At 39.4% G+C, this 11819-nt stretch overlaps 1 protein-coding gene across 1 annotated transcript; it reads left to right on the forward strand.

Moving 5' to 3' along the window:
- The first annotated feature begins 4716 nt into the window (after positions 1-4716).
- PATE3 (prostate and testis expressed 3) lies at positions 4717-7366 on the forward strand. The gene is made up of 3 exons (XM_007082726.1): positions 4717-4765; positions 6614-6736; positions 7242-7366. Exons 1-3 carry the CDS (start codon positions 4717-4719, stop codon positions 7364-7366), a joined length of 297 nt encoding a protein of 98 aa, XP_007082788.1.
- Positions 7367-11819: the final 4453 nt, after the last annotated feature.

The raw sequence follows: 11819 nt of genomic DNA on the forward strand, positions 1-11819 counted from the left end.
GAATTGAATGCACAGCATTGCGATTACAAGTCACAGTCTTGTGCTACATTTCTTGAAAGTTGCTAAGTTACACAAAGCTACATGTTAATTATATCTGAATAAAGTTGGGGGAAAAGAACATAAATTTGCAAGGATATTGACCTCTACCTTCTTTTTTAATATCGGCAATTCAGCCAAGAAATCTTTAATTTTTCAGTAACACCTTAACGATAAATACAGAACCTTGAGTGCAAATTTTTATCTCATTCAGATGGTTAAAAGTATCTTTTAGGTGAGCCAGACCATGAATAAAGTCCTCTTTTTCAAATTGTTTCAAGAGTAGGTTTGCTTTTTCTTTAAAAAGTAAACAAACAAATAAAACTTATCAAAATCGGTACTAAAGTTTGTCCCTTTGAAAGCCAGAGAACTTTGGTGGTGACAGAGAAGATTTTCTTATTCCCCGCAAAGGCATTTTTAAAATGTGATGATTTAGAAAATTACTTTGGATAAAGTCGATGGCTCTTTTGGCTGATGACAGAATTTCTTTTAGAGTTGTTTGAATAGTCTTTTGTCAGTGCATGTCTGTCACAAAACAAGTGAGTAGCTAGGAGGTGAGGAAAACCAGACGCCCACCCAGCATTGTAGGAGTTCCGTTCTGTCTGCAGAAAGAGACATTGCTTCCCTCAAAGTTCTGCATGATAAAACCACCTTTTTTACCTATTGACAAAAAGTCGTTCGTTGACTTTTACACTTCCCAGGGGAGACTCATGATGTAAGAATTCTTCGATGGCTTCAGCATGCGCAGAGCAAGCAAAACCAGAAGGAAATGGGAAGCTTGGCAACACTGAAGGTGGCTTTAGTTTCATCCCATTGTAAAATGAAGGGGTGTGGCAGAAGTGCCAATTCCTCAATGGCTGCTTCAAGGTTTTAAAGAAATAGGAACTGTTGGACAAGGAAAATGGATGACAGAGTTTTTTCCTTCGTTGCAGTCCACGAATCAGTGCCGACATGGTTCACCAAAGTTTATCCGATATAAGTGGAGCTTCTATTTATTCAGCAGGCTGGTAAGAAAATGTGCAGAAGCCCCAAGAAAAGGGTTTTGTAAAATGGCACAACTACGTTTAGAAACACGCCAAATCTTTCCAACTGAGCTTTCTTATTAGGAAAAATTCCAAATTCTAAGATATAGTTTCTGGACAGACAGAAGTGAGATGCACTTTTACTCTATCTGCATTCACAAGAACATTTACACACACACACACACACACACACACACACACACACACATACATAAAACCACTGTGACCTTTGTGTCCTAGTAAGTTCAAAGATGCAAATGAAGACATCTGATTCCTGTTTTTTCACTTACTTCTATTAGGAACAAAATCTTAGGCACTGCTAACGTTTTGTAGTTTGTTGCCAACATTGAATATGGAAGGGAGTGATTGATATCCTTTAGAGTGTAGCCAAGAGCGGGATGCCCCAAGATGGACCACTTTGGCATGAAAATTATTTTGAGTTAAAAAGCAATCAATCAAAAGCCAGCAGATTCAGGAAAAGCACCCCTCAACCTCTTGAAAGAATTTAGATGGAGGACCTGCTCCAGGAAGAAAGCTATCACCCATAGATAAAACTCCAACATGGTAAGAGCTAGGTATGGTAGATGGGAGGAACCTAGTTCTCCATGTCCCACTGTTTCGGAGTGGCCCAGCAAATACTTGTTTACCAAATATTTACTCTTTTTTTAAATCTTCCCATAAATTGCATTCCTATCCTGTGAGGTCCCAGACCCTTGCCCCCTTTTCCTTAGTTTCCTTAGTTCCTTAGTTTCCTTAGTTTCCATAGAATATATATATATTCTATGTCTGTGTGGATCCGCCATAGATATGCTATTAAATTTGATTTTCTCCTGTTAATCTGTCTCATGTCAATTTGATTCTTAGTCTGGCTAGAAGGATCTTGAAGGGGACAGCAATTCTTGCTCCCGACAAGAGGTTAGTGAAAAATTTTAAATTTTCTAGCAAGGTTCATGGACCTCATGAAACTAAGAGGCCACTAAGCCCCATATTAATAAATTTTGCTCAGGAACCAAGATAAGGTGCTAACAAAAATCTGTTACCACACCTGCATAAATTCAGTCCATAAACAGTCCTGAAAGGGTGTTTTGAAACTTTTCATTACCATCAGGACTTTTCATCTAAAACATTATATCAACAGCAATATTGTGAACAAAGAGAATGTTAGTGACACTGATCTATGCATGAACCTCAGCCGGGCTGCTTCATGGACGCTTCACCACCAGGGTGTTGTGAGGGCTCCATGAAACGATGCGAGTAGAAGTGGCTGGCCCCATGTGTGGCACGTAGCAAGCACTCAATAAATGCTGGTTTTGTTCTTCTCTCCTTCACCTCTCTTATCACCAGCAATTGGAAGAAGAGGGTGATTTCCCTAGGCCCTGCAAACAGGCTCCTCGCCACCACACTTTTTAAAGATCATTATTTCACACTCTATATACACTCTGAAAAGCCATTACTTCCCCTGGAAGCCAAGGAACAAAGCAGCCTGACTTCTGACTCTATGTCCGTTCCCTCCAAAAAACAAAAGCACAGCATTTAGAAGCCAGATTAAGAGGGTTGCTCATCTGTGGTATCACCAAGATTTCAGTTATCAACCCTGAAGCCAAGAATGAATATGAGGACACAATGTTCTGCTGTCTCATCAGAGCAGGACAAATGGCATCTAGGCTGAGTAGATGGCCTTCTTGTCATGGGGCGCATTAATCTGGGACTCTGTATCAGTGGGATTGTGGATAGTGGTATCATGTGAGATTTATCCGTCATATGCTCAGCACATCACCATGTGCCAGGCAAAATGCTAGGTCAGAATAACAGATCTTAGTATCCATATTCATGATTTACATTATGAAACCATGGAATGTTAAAGTCGTAAAGGACCATAGAATTGTTGAAGTCTAAAAATCACAGATAAATGGCTTGCTAAAGATGCCATGAATTACATAGTAATCAACCAAAAGTCTCAGACTCCCAGGAAAATCCTCTTTTTGCATTGTACCACACAGCCTCTAGTAGGTTCTAATACTTATTCTTTCCTATGCCGTGCTAAATGAACAAGGAAATTGTTTCCAAGAAAAAACTTGATGGGTAAGGTTCTGGGGGAGGATGAGGAGTAAGTCAGGTACCCAATGTTTGGGTAGAATTGCAAAACTTCACAATCTTAACTAGAAATAATCCAGCAGAAAGGAGATTCAAAACTCAATGGGCCTTTCAGAAAGCATCTGCCAAGGGGAACCTTGAAAGAAGAGTAGACACTGAAAACCAACTGCAGTTTAACCTGGAATGTTCTTTACTTCATTTGCTATGGTTTTAGAGTCATTCTCTTTAAACAGATAAATCAGAGAAAATAGGTGACAAATGAAATGCCCTGATAGCCTTGTAAACCCAAGCACCAAAGGCTCAGGGCTTTGCCTTCTTGATAAGCCTTTGAAAAGTCCTGAAAAAAATGCCATCCAGTTTCTAAGATGCCCTCCTGAAATATGGCAGAATAGAAAACTAGACTCAAGACTTCACAATCTGGCTTTTCATTCTAGAATCAATTCTTTTCGAAGAAACGAATTCCCCCATGTTTCTCTTCTTGGGCAATGATCGGCTCCACACTCTGGTCATAGAAAAAGAACATTGTAACTTTTGCGGCATTTGACGTAAGACTTCATGTCACCCAATCTTCACCTGATATCTAAAAATGTCATACTTGATATGTTTTAATGAACGTATTGTTCCTACAAGCAAGAATATGTCCTTAAATTAGCTCTGCATGGAAGATTCCCAATACCTCTTGCCAAGGTGCCATCAGCTCACTGACACAGGTTAAGCAGACTTGGGATGCCAGGGTTAGTCATGGTTTCCCAGTGCTTTACCCATGGTGAGCCTTAACTGAGTTAACTTTTGTAGAGATAGATACCTAAATCATAGAAAAATGAGCCAGTTCACAATATAAATTTGGTAAAGATCATGTTGTGTGGTAATTCTAGCAAGAATCTCCCAGCCCTACAGAGTAAATAGTCCCTGACTGTGGAGGACAGATTTCTGCTAAGGTGAAGTCGTTCTGGGCTGAGAATCAGAAGTTCTAGGCTGAAGGCCCAGCTTGGTCATAGATTATACATCTTTTTCTCTTTCATTCTCCTGTTTCTTCCCCATCAGGTGAGGAGCTACGTGATCTTTTCTTACTTATACATTGCTCTACGTGCACACACAGAACTGTACCTGGAACACCAAAGCTCTCAATAATACTTATTCATTGATTGTATGAATAAATCTCCAAGAGGCATTGAATCAAGGCGGTTGAAAGTGTGGCCTCCACTAGATATGTAATCATGGGTAAGATACTGGACCTCACCAAGCCCCAGTTTCCTTCTCTGTAAAATTAGAGTAAGAATGATAATGTAGTAACTATAACAATAATTGCTGTGCTAAAGATTATAATTAAAAAACCAAGTTAGCTTAATGTAAACCCCCAAATTTACTAATTATCTTTATGCTTTGCTATGGGGTAGAGAGAGAATGAACTTGAGCTTCCAGAGAAAAGCTTGTGTGATTGGTTTCCCTTAGGCATGAATAATTCCTGCCCTGTGAAGAAGAAGGTTTCCTCCCTATAGCCTAAAGAGCTGTTCTTGCAGTTCCTGGCTTCTTTTCCTCCTGTACAGAAGACTTCTGGTTCAGGATGGACAAACACTTCTTGATAGTCTCCTTCCTTTTCTGCTTCATTGTAGGTGAGTCACAGACCTGAGAAGTGGGCTCCAGAGGCAGGATCTCAGGAGCCTTTGGAAACTCTACGTGTACAGGAGGTATCCATGGAGGGCTGAGCCTTGACCACGTTTATAAGGGAGGGGAAGCCATTCTTCAGAATGCTCCTTCTGCCTTACGGGCCAACTTTTCTGACCTTTTCAACATTCTGCCATTCCTCACCAGGGGCTCAAGCCTCTATGGCTGCCCCTTCCTACTCTTTCCCCATTCTGTCCCTACCATTCCCCATAATCTAAAATCCTAGCAAGATTTTCCTTAAGTCATCCTTTCCATTCATAAATCTGTATCCCATTTGCTGTGACAGCTGGTCAGTCTATAATGAATAATTTTGTAGTTTGTTTTAGACAATGACTTTTGATACCCTTATCAGGGAGTTTATATGAAAACAAGTGATTATAGGAGAGGAAATACTGGATGCTCTAGAATCAGAATTTTTAAATTGCTGTCTTAACATGGATGGAACAGGAAGGTATTATGCTAAGTGAAATAAGTCAGTCAGAGAAAGACAGACACCATATGTTTTCACTGGTAAGTGGATCTTGAGAAACTTAACAGAAGACCATGGGGGAGGGGAAGGGGAAAAAAAAGTTACGAGAGGGAGGAAGGCGAATCATAAGAGACTCTTGGATACTGAGAACAAACTGTGGGTTGATGGGGGGTGGGGGAGAAGGGAAAGTGGGTGATGGGCGTTGAGGAGGTCACTTGTTGGGATGAGCACTGGGTGTTGTATGGAAACCAATTTGTCAATAAATTATATTAAAAAAATAAATAAAACAAGAACAATTATTTCTCACTAAAATTTTTTTTTAAAAATTGCTGTTTTAAAATCTCTGTACCTTTGGTTACTCATCTGAGAAATGGGGAAATACTTACTCACGAGGCTCTTGTGATGATTAAATCAGATGCAAAGTGAGAAAGCATGGCCCAAATCAGATGCTCAATAAATGCTACTTTCCTTTCTCACCCAGGTGCACCAGGGAGAGGTTTTTTGTTTGTTTTATTAAACCTGTATTTCTGATTAGCTCACCCCACAATACCATGGGAAGTGTTACTAATATGTTGTAATTCATGAGGACTTTACATACATTCAATTCAAAGTTCAAAATTACAGAGTATATTACCTCATAATATCTAAGCGGCGAATGTTAATAACCTAGCTTGGGTAAAATATTTTTTTCTTTTTTTCTTTTTTAAAAATGTTTGTTTATTTTTGAGAGAGAGAGAGACAGAGACAGAGACAGAGACAGAGACAGAGTGTGGGTGGGAGAGGGGCAGAAAGAGAGGGAAACAGAATCTGAAACAGGCTCCAGGCTGTGTCAGCACATGGCCCGACATGGGGCTGGAACCCACAAACTGAGAGGTCATGACCTGAGCGGAAGTCGGACACTCAACCGACTGAGCCACCCAGGCGCCCCTTGGGTAAAATAGTTTAAAGCATTCACCCTCATTATTACACTCCCACCTATCTACAGTGCTGCCAAGTTGGCTAGGCCATCATTAATAGAACCATTTTAAAGCTGGAAAAACCAAAGTCATGGGGGCTAAATCTTTGCTCTGAGTTACCTAGGTTAAAACGGCCAAAATAGGGATCCGAAGAATCCTTTTATACTCACAATCGCATTTCTCTGTGATACGAAGTTGGTGAGAGCTCCAACTGCTTACTACCTGCTATTCTACCCACCACCAGCTCCTCATCCACCGCCCCCCCACCCCTTCGCCGTCACCCCTACTCCTCCACCCTCCACAATCAGGTCTAGATAATTCCAGCTCTTTCCAAAGTGTCCCTGGTCTGACACCAGCTCTACACTCTCCAGCAGTGACACCTCTGAAGTGCGTAACGTGCCACCTTCGCACACGGACAGATCGCTGTAGAAGAGGCTTTGGTTCCTGTATTGCTCAGACGTTTGAGTCGTGCATGTCTTTAAAGATCTTCCAGGGTAAGGTAGAGGGCCAGTAGAGGTACCGTGAAAATCTTAGAAAATTCTTAGGAGAGCACTTCAGCGATTTTGTATCTCAGACTACGGCCAGTCTAGGAGAGGAACCGACGAGCAGAATGCCTCTGAGCTCAGGTCCCTGTGCATGCAGACAGAAGAGGATTGGGGGAAATGAGACAGGAGGAAGAAGACGGGGGCCCTATATTCCCAACGAAATGGACCAGATTCTAACTCTGAAGACACTAAAGCACTAGTTGCTAATCTACCAGGAAAGGAAATGAAACAGCTGTATAGAGTTATAGGGACCTCAGGCAAACGAACATGAAGGGGGCCGGTGGTTTCTACATCTCCCCGCCTCAGTCCTCATGGTACGTATAAGCTGTGAAGCCATCCCTAAACCCACCCTGATGCCTAATTAAATTTCCACGGGCAGGAATAGTGCCAGGTTTGACTTGTCTTTAGAAAACTTAGATCACTGACTTATTTTCTATGTTCTTTCTTATTACAGATAACATTCTGCAGTTATCATATATGGTGTGTCAGAAATTCTGCAGAGACTTGACATTTGATTTCCACAATCGGACTTACGTTCATAAATGTTGCAGATACAATTATTGTAACATCGAAATCTAAGATATTTGCCCTCCCGAGGCCTCACTCTGAAGTGTTGATGTTTCTCACCCTTCATATCCTGCCTGCCCTTGCTTTTTTGCCTTGTCTGTCTTGTAAGTACCCCAGCTGTCTCTTTAATTCAGTGTCACCCTTCCTGGCACCTCCAGCTCGGTTTCTATCTCAGTCAGAGGATAATGATTCTGAACAACAGACCTCTCCCATGACAGGGATTGGCATTTCTGTACTCAAGAATCCTGTCCCAAGAGGCTCTGTACAGCGAAATTTAAAACAAGACTGTTCCCAAACCCTATGATCAGCTAAGATAGTTGAGATGGACTAGAAGCACTTCAGCTGAAAATTCACAAATACTTTTGTCTTAAACTCCCATTTTTATCATTACTATAATTAAGCAGAAATAGCAGCAAAATGGATGGTGGACACTTGAGATTTTCCTCTACAGACACAATCTTATTTTCCAAGTGGACAGTGTTCACTTCAAACTCAGTCATGATTTTCTTGGCACCTGCAAAGTACACCCGCATACAACGTTAGTATGAAGGAGAAAATAAGGAAATTCCTGCCACTGTGATATTCATAGCTCACACATGGCCACTTGTAGGTCTGTTAGTATGTAGTCCAGATACATCACAACTGTCCTTTCTTCTCTTTCCTCTCCTAATCTTTCTCTGCTGCTTACCTCTATGTTACAATATGCAAAAGGAACCAATTCAAACTGGATTATAAATTGAATAGGAAAAGTACCCAATAAAACTAGAAGAAAGCATAGCATGCATTTATAACTTTGGAATAGGCAAAGGTTACTTAAACATGACCTAAAAAGCAAAATCATTTTTAAAAATTGATAAATTAGACCACATTAAAATTAACAATGTCTGTTCACTAGAATGTATCATTAAGAGAGTAAAAAGGGAAGTTAAAGACTTGGAAGATATTTGCAATACTTATATCCTCCATAGAACTTGTATCCAGAATGCAAAAATAATTCTTACAAAAAGCTGAGGGACTTTATTTTTTTTAATATATTAAATTTACTGTCAAATTGGTTTCCATACAACAACCAGTGCTCATCCCAAAAGATGCCCTCTTTAATGCCCATCACCCACCCTCCCCTCCCTCCCACCCCCCATCAACCCTCAGTTTGTTCTCAGTTTTTAAGAGTCTCCCATGCTTTGGCTCTCACTGAGGGACTTTATTACCACTAGACCTGACTTGCAAGAAATGCTGAAAGGAGTTATTTAAGCTGAAATGAAAAGAAGCTAATCAATGGCATGAAAACATACAAAAATACACAATACACTGCTTTAGCTTCATGTACAGTCAGACCTAGATAATTCTAATAGGATGGTGTGTTAACCACCTAACCAAATAGTACAAAGGGCAAAAGGGAAACCATTAGTATAATTGTAGCTCCTGTAATTATTAATAAATACACAATATAAGAGATAAATAATAACCTCAAAATAAAAGGGGGAAGCTTTTGTAGACAATCAAAGGAAATTACCATCAGCTTAAACTGGACTATTTAATCTACTTGACACTTGATCTCCACCATCAGACTTAGGTGCAAAAATGATGTAACTACAATTATTGTAACTTCAATAAGACTCATGGTAAGCACAAAGCAAAAACCTAGAGTAGATGCATAAAAGCTAAACAAAGGGGAGAAAGAGCAAACGACCATGGAAAATATCAATTTGCAAAGACAGGCAGAGACAGAGCGAAGAAAGAAACAACATAGACACAAAACAACCAGAAAACAATCAATAAGATAGCATTAGTAAGTCCTTACATATCCATAACAACTCTAAATGTAAATGGATTGAATTCCCCGGTCAAAAAAGGGCACAGAGTGGCTGAATGGATAAAACAAGATCCAACTGTATGCTGCCTATAGGAGGTTCCCTTCAGTTTTAAGGACACACATAGGCTCAAAGTGAAAGCATGGAAAAATGATATTCCATACAAGCGGAAACCAAAATAAAGCAGGTAGCTACACTTATATCACACAAAACAGATTTTAAGCCAAAAATAGTAATAAGAGGAAAAGAAGGTCAATACATAATGATAAAGGAGCTAATTCATCAAAAAGATATGATAATTATAAATATATGCAAACTTAACATTGGAGCACCTAAATGTATTAAGCAAACACTAACAGATTAAAGAAGAAATAGACAATGACACAATAGTAGCAGGAAACTTCAATACTCCACTTTCAGCAATGGATAGATCATCCAGACAGAAAATCAATGAGTAAACAATGGACTTGAAGCATACCTTAGACCAAATGGACCTAATGGACATTTGTAGAACATTCTATCCAACAGGGACAGAATACACATTCTTCTCAAGTGCACATGTAACATTCCCCAGGATAGACCATATAACAGAACACAAAACAAGTCCTAGCAAATTTAAAAAGATTGAAATCATACCAAGTATCTTCTGCCCACAAGGCTATGAAACCAGAAATCAATAACAAGAAGAAACTGAGAAATCTACAAACATGTGGAAGTTAAATAACACACTCCAGAACAACCAATGGTTCAAAGAAGAAATCAAAAGAAAAAATAAGATATATACATACATATATATGTATATATATATATGTGTGTGTGTGTGTGTGTGTGTGTGTATAGGGAGAGTGGGAGGGAAGCAAAAATGGAAACACATGGGAATGCAAGCTGGTGCAGCCACTCTGTAAAACAGTATGGAGTTCCTCAAAAAGCTAAAAATAGAACTACCCTACGACCCAGCAATTGCATTACTAGGTATTTATCCAAGGGATATAGGTGTGCTGTTTTGAAGGGACACATGCACTCCAATGTTTATAGCAGCACTATCAACAACAGCCAAAGTATGGAAAGAGCCCAAATGTCCATTGATGGATGAATGGATAAAGAACATGTGGTATACATACAGTGGAGTATTACTCAGCAATCAAAAAGAATGAAATCTTGCCATTTGCAACTATGTGGATGGAACTGGAGGGTATTATGCTAAGTGAAATTAGTCAGAGAAAGACAAATATCATATGACTTCACTCATATGAGGACTTTAAGGGACAAAACAGATGAACATAAGGGAAGGGAAACAAAAATAATATAAAAACAGGGAGGGGGACAAAACAGAAGAGACTCATAAATATGGAGAACAAACTGAGGGTTGCTGGAGGGGGTGTGGGAAGGGGGGATGGGCTAAAGGGGTAAGGGGCACTAAGGAATCTACTCCTGAAATCATTGTTGCACTATGTGCTACCTAACTTAGATGTAAATTTTAAAAATAAAATTTTAAAAAATCGAAACACAACATACCAAAACCTATGATATGCTACAAAAGCAGTTCTGAGAGGGAAGTTATAGCAATGAATGCATATATTCAGAAAATATATATCAAATAAACAACTTAACTTTATACCTGGAAGAACTAGAAAAACAAAACAAAATAAGCCCGCAGCTAGCAGAAGCAAGGAAATAGTAAATATCTGAATAGAAATAAATAAAACAAAGACAAGAAAAACAATTTTAAAAATCAACAAAACTAAGATCTGGTTTTTCAAAAAAAATAAAAAAAATTGATAAACCATTAGCTAGGCTAACTAGAGAGAGAGAGAGAAGATTCAAATTATAAAATCAGAAATGGAAGAGGAGACATTACACTGATAACACAAAATAAGAATTATAAGAGACTACTAAGAACAATCATATGTCAACTAATTGATTAACCTAGGAGAAATGGATCAATTGCTAGAAACATACAACCTACCAAGACTGAATCAGGGAGAAATGAAAATCTGAATAGACCAATGATGAGTAAGGAGATTGAGTCACTAATCAAAATCCTTCCAACACAGAAAACTCCTGGATCAGATGGCTTCACCAGCAAATTCTATCAAACATTTAAAGAAGAATTAACATTCTCGCAGTTCATGGATTCGAGGCCTGCATCAGGTTTTGTGCTGAAAGCTCAGAGCCTGGAGCCTGCTTCGGATTCTGTGTCCCCCTCTCTCTCTGCCCCTCCCCTGCTCATGCTCTGTCTCTCTCTCTCTGTCAAAAATAAATAAACATTAATTTTTTTTCTTTTTATTAAAAAAGGGGTGCCTGGGTGGCTCAGTTGGTTGAGCGTCCGACTTCAGCTCAGGTCGTGATCTCACAGTCCGTGAGTTCGAGCCCCGCGTCGGACTCTGTGCTGACAGCTCAGAGTCTGGAGTCTGCTTCGGATTCTGTGTCCCCCTTTGTCTCTGCCCCTCCCCTGCTCATGCTCTGTCTCTCTCTCTGTCAAAAATAAATAAACATTAAAAAAAAATTTTAAAGAAGAATTAACATCAATGTTCATACTCTTTCAAAAAATTAAAAGGAGGGAACATTTCTAAATTCATTTTACAAGGCCAACATTACCCTGATCCCAAAGCCAGATAAAAACATTATTAAAAAACTATAGACTAATATCCCTG

The sequence above is a fragment of the Panthera tigris genome, chromosome D1 (genome assembly GCF_018350195.1).
Source record: "Panthera tigris isolate Pti1 chromosome D1, P.tigris_Pti1_mat1.1, whole genome shotgun sequence".
Classification (NCBI taxonomy): Eukaryota; Metazoa; Chordata; class Mammalia; order Carnivora; family Felidae; genus Panthera; species Panthera tigris.

Excerpts from the sequence above, each read along its gene's own strand:
- PATE3 (XM_007082726.1), top strand. The coding sequence starts at position 4,717 with ATGGACAAACACTTCTTGATAGTCTCCTTCCTTTTCTGCTTCATTGTA. Across the intron at positions 4,766-6,613 it reads CCTTTTCTGCTTCATTGTAG|CAGTGACACCTCTGAAGTGC; the intron begins GTGAGTCACAGA and ends TACACTCTCCAG. Across the intron at positions 6,737-7,241 it reads GTCTTTAAAGATCTTCCAGG|ATAACATTCTGCAGTTATCA; the intron begins GTAAGGTAGAGG and ends TTCTTATTACAG.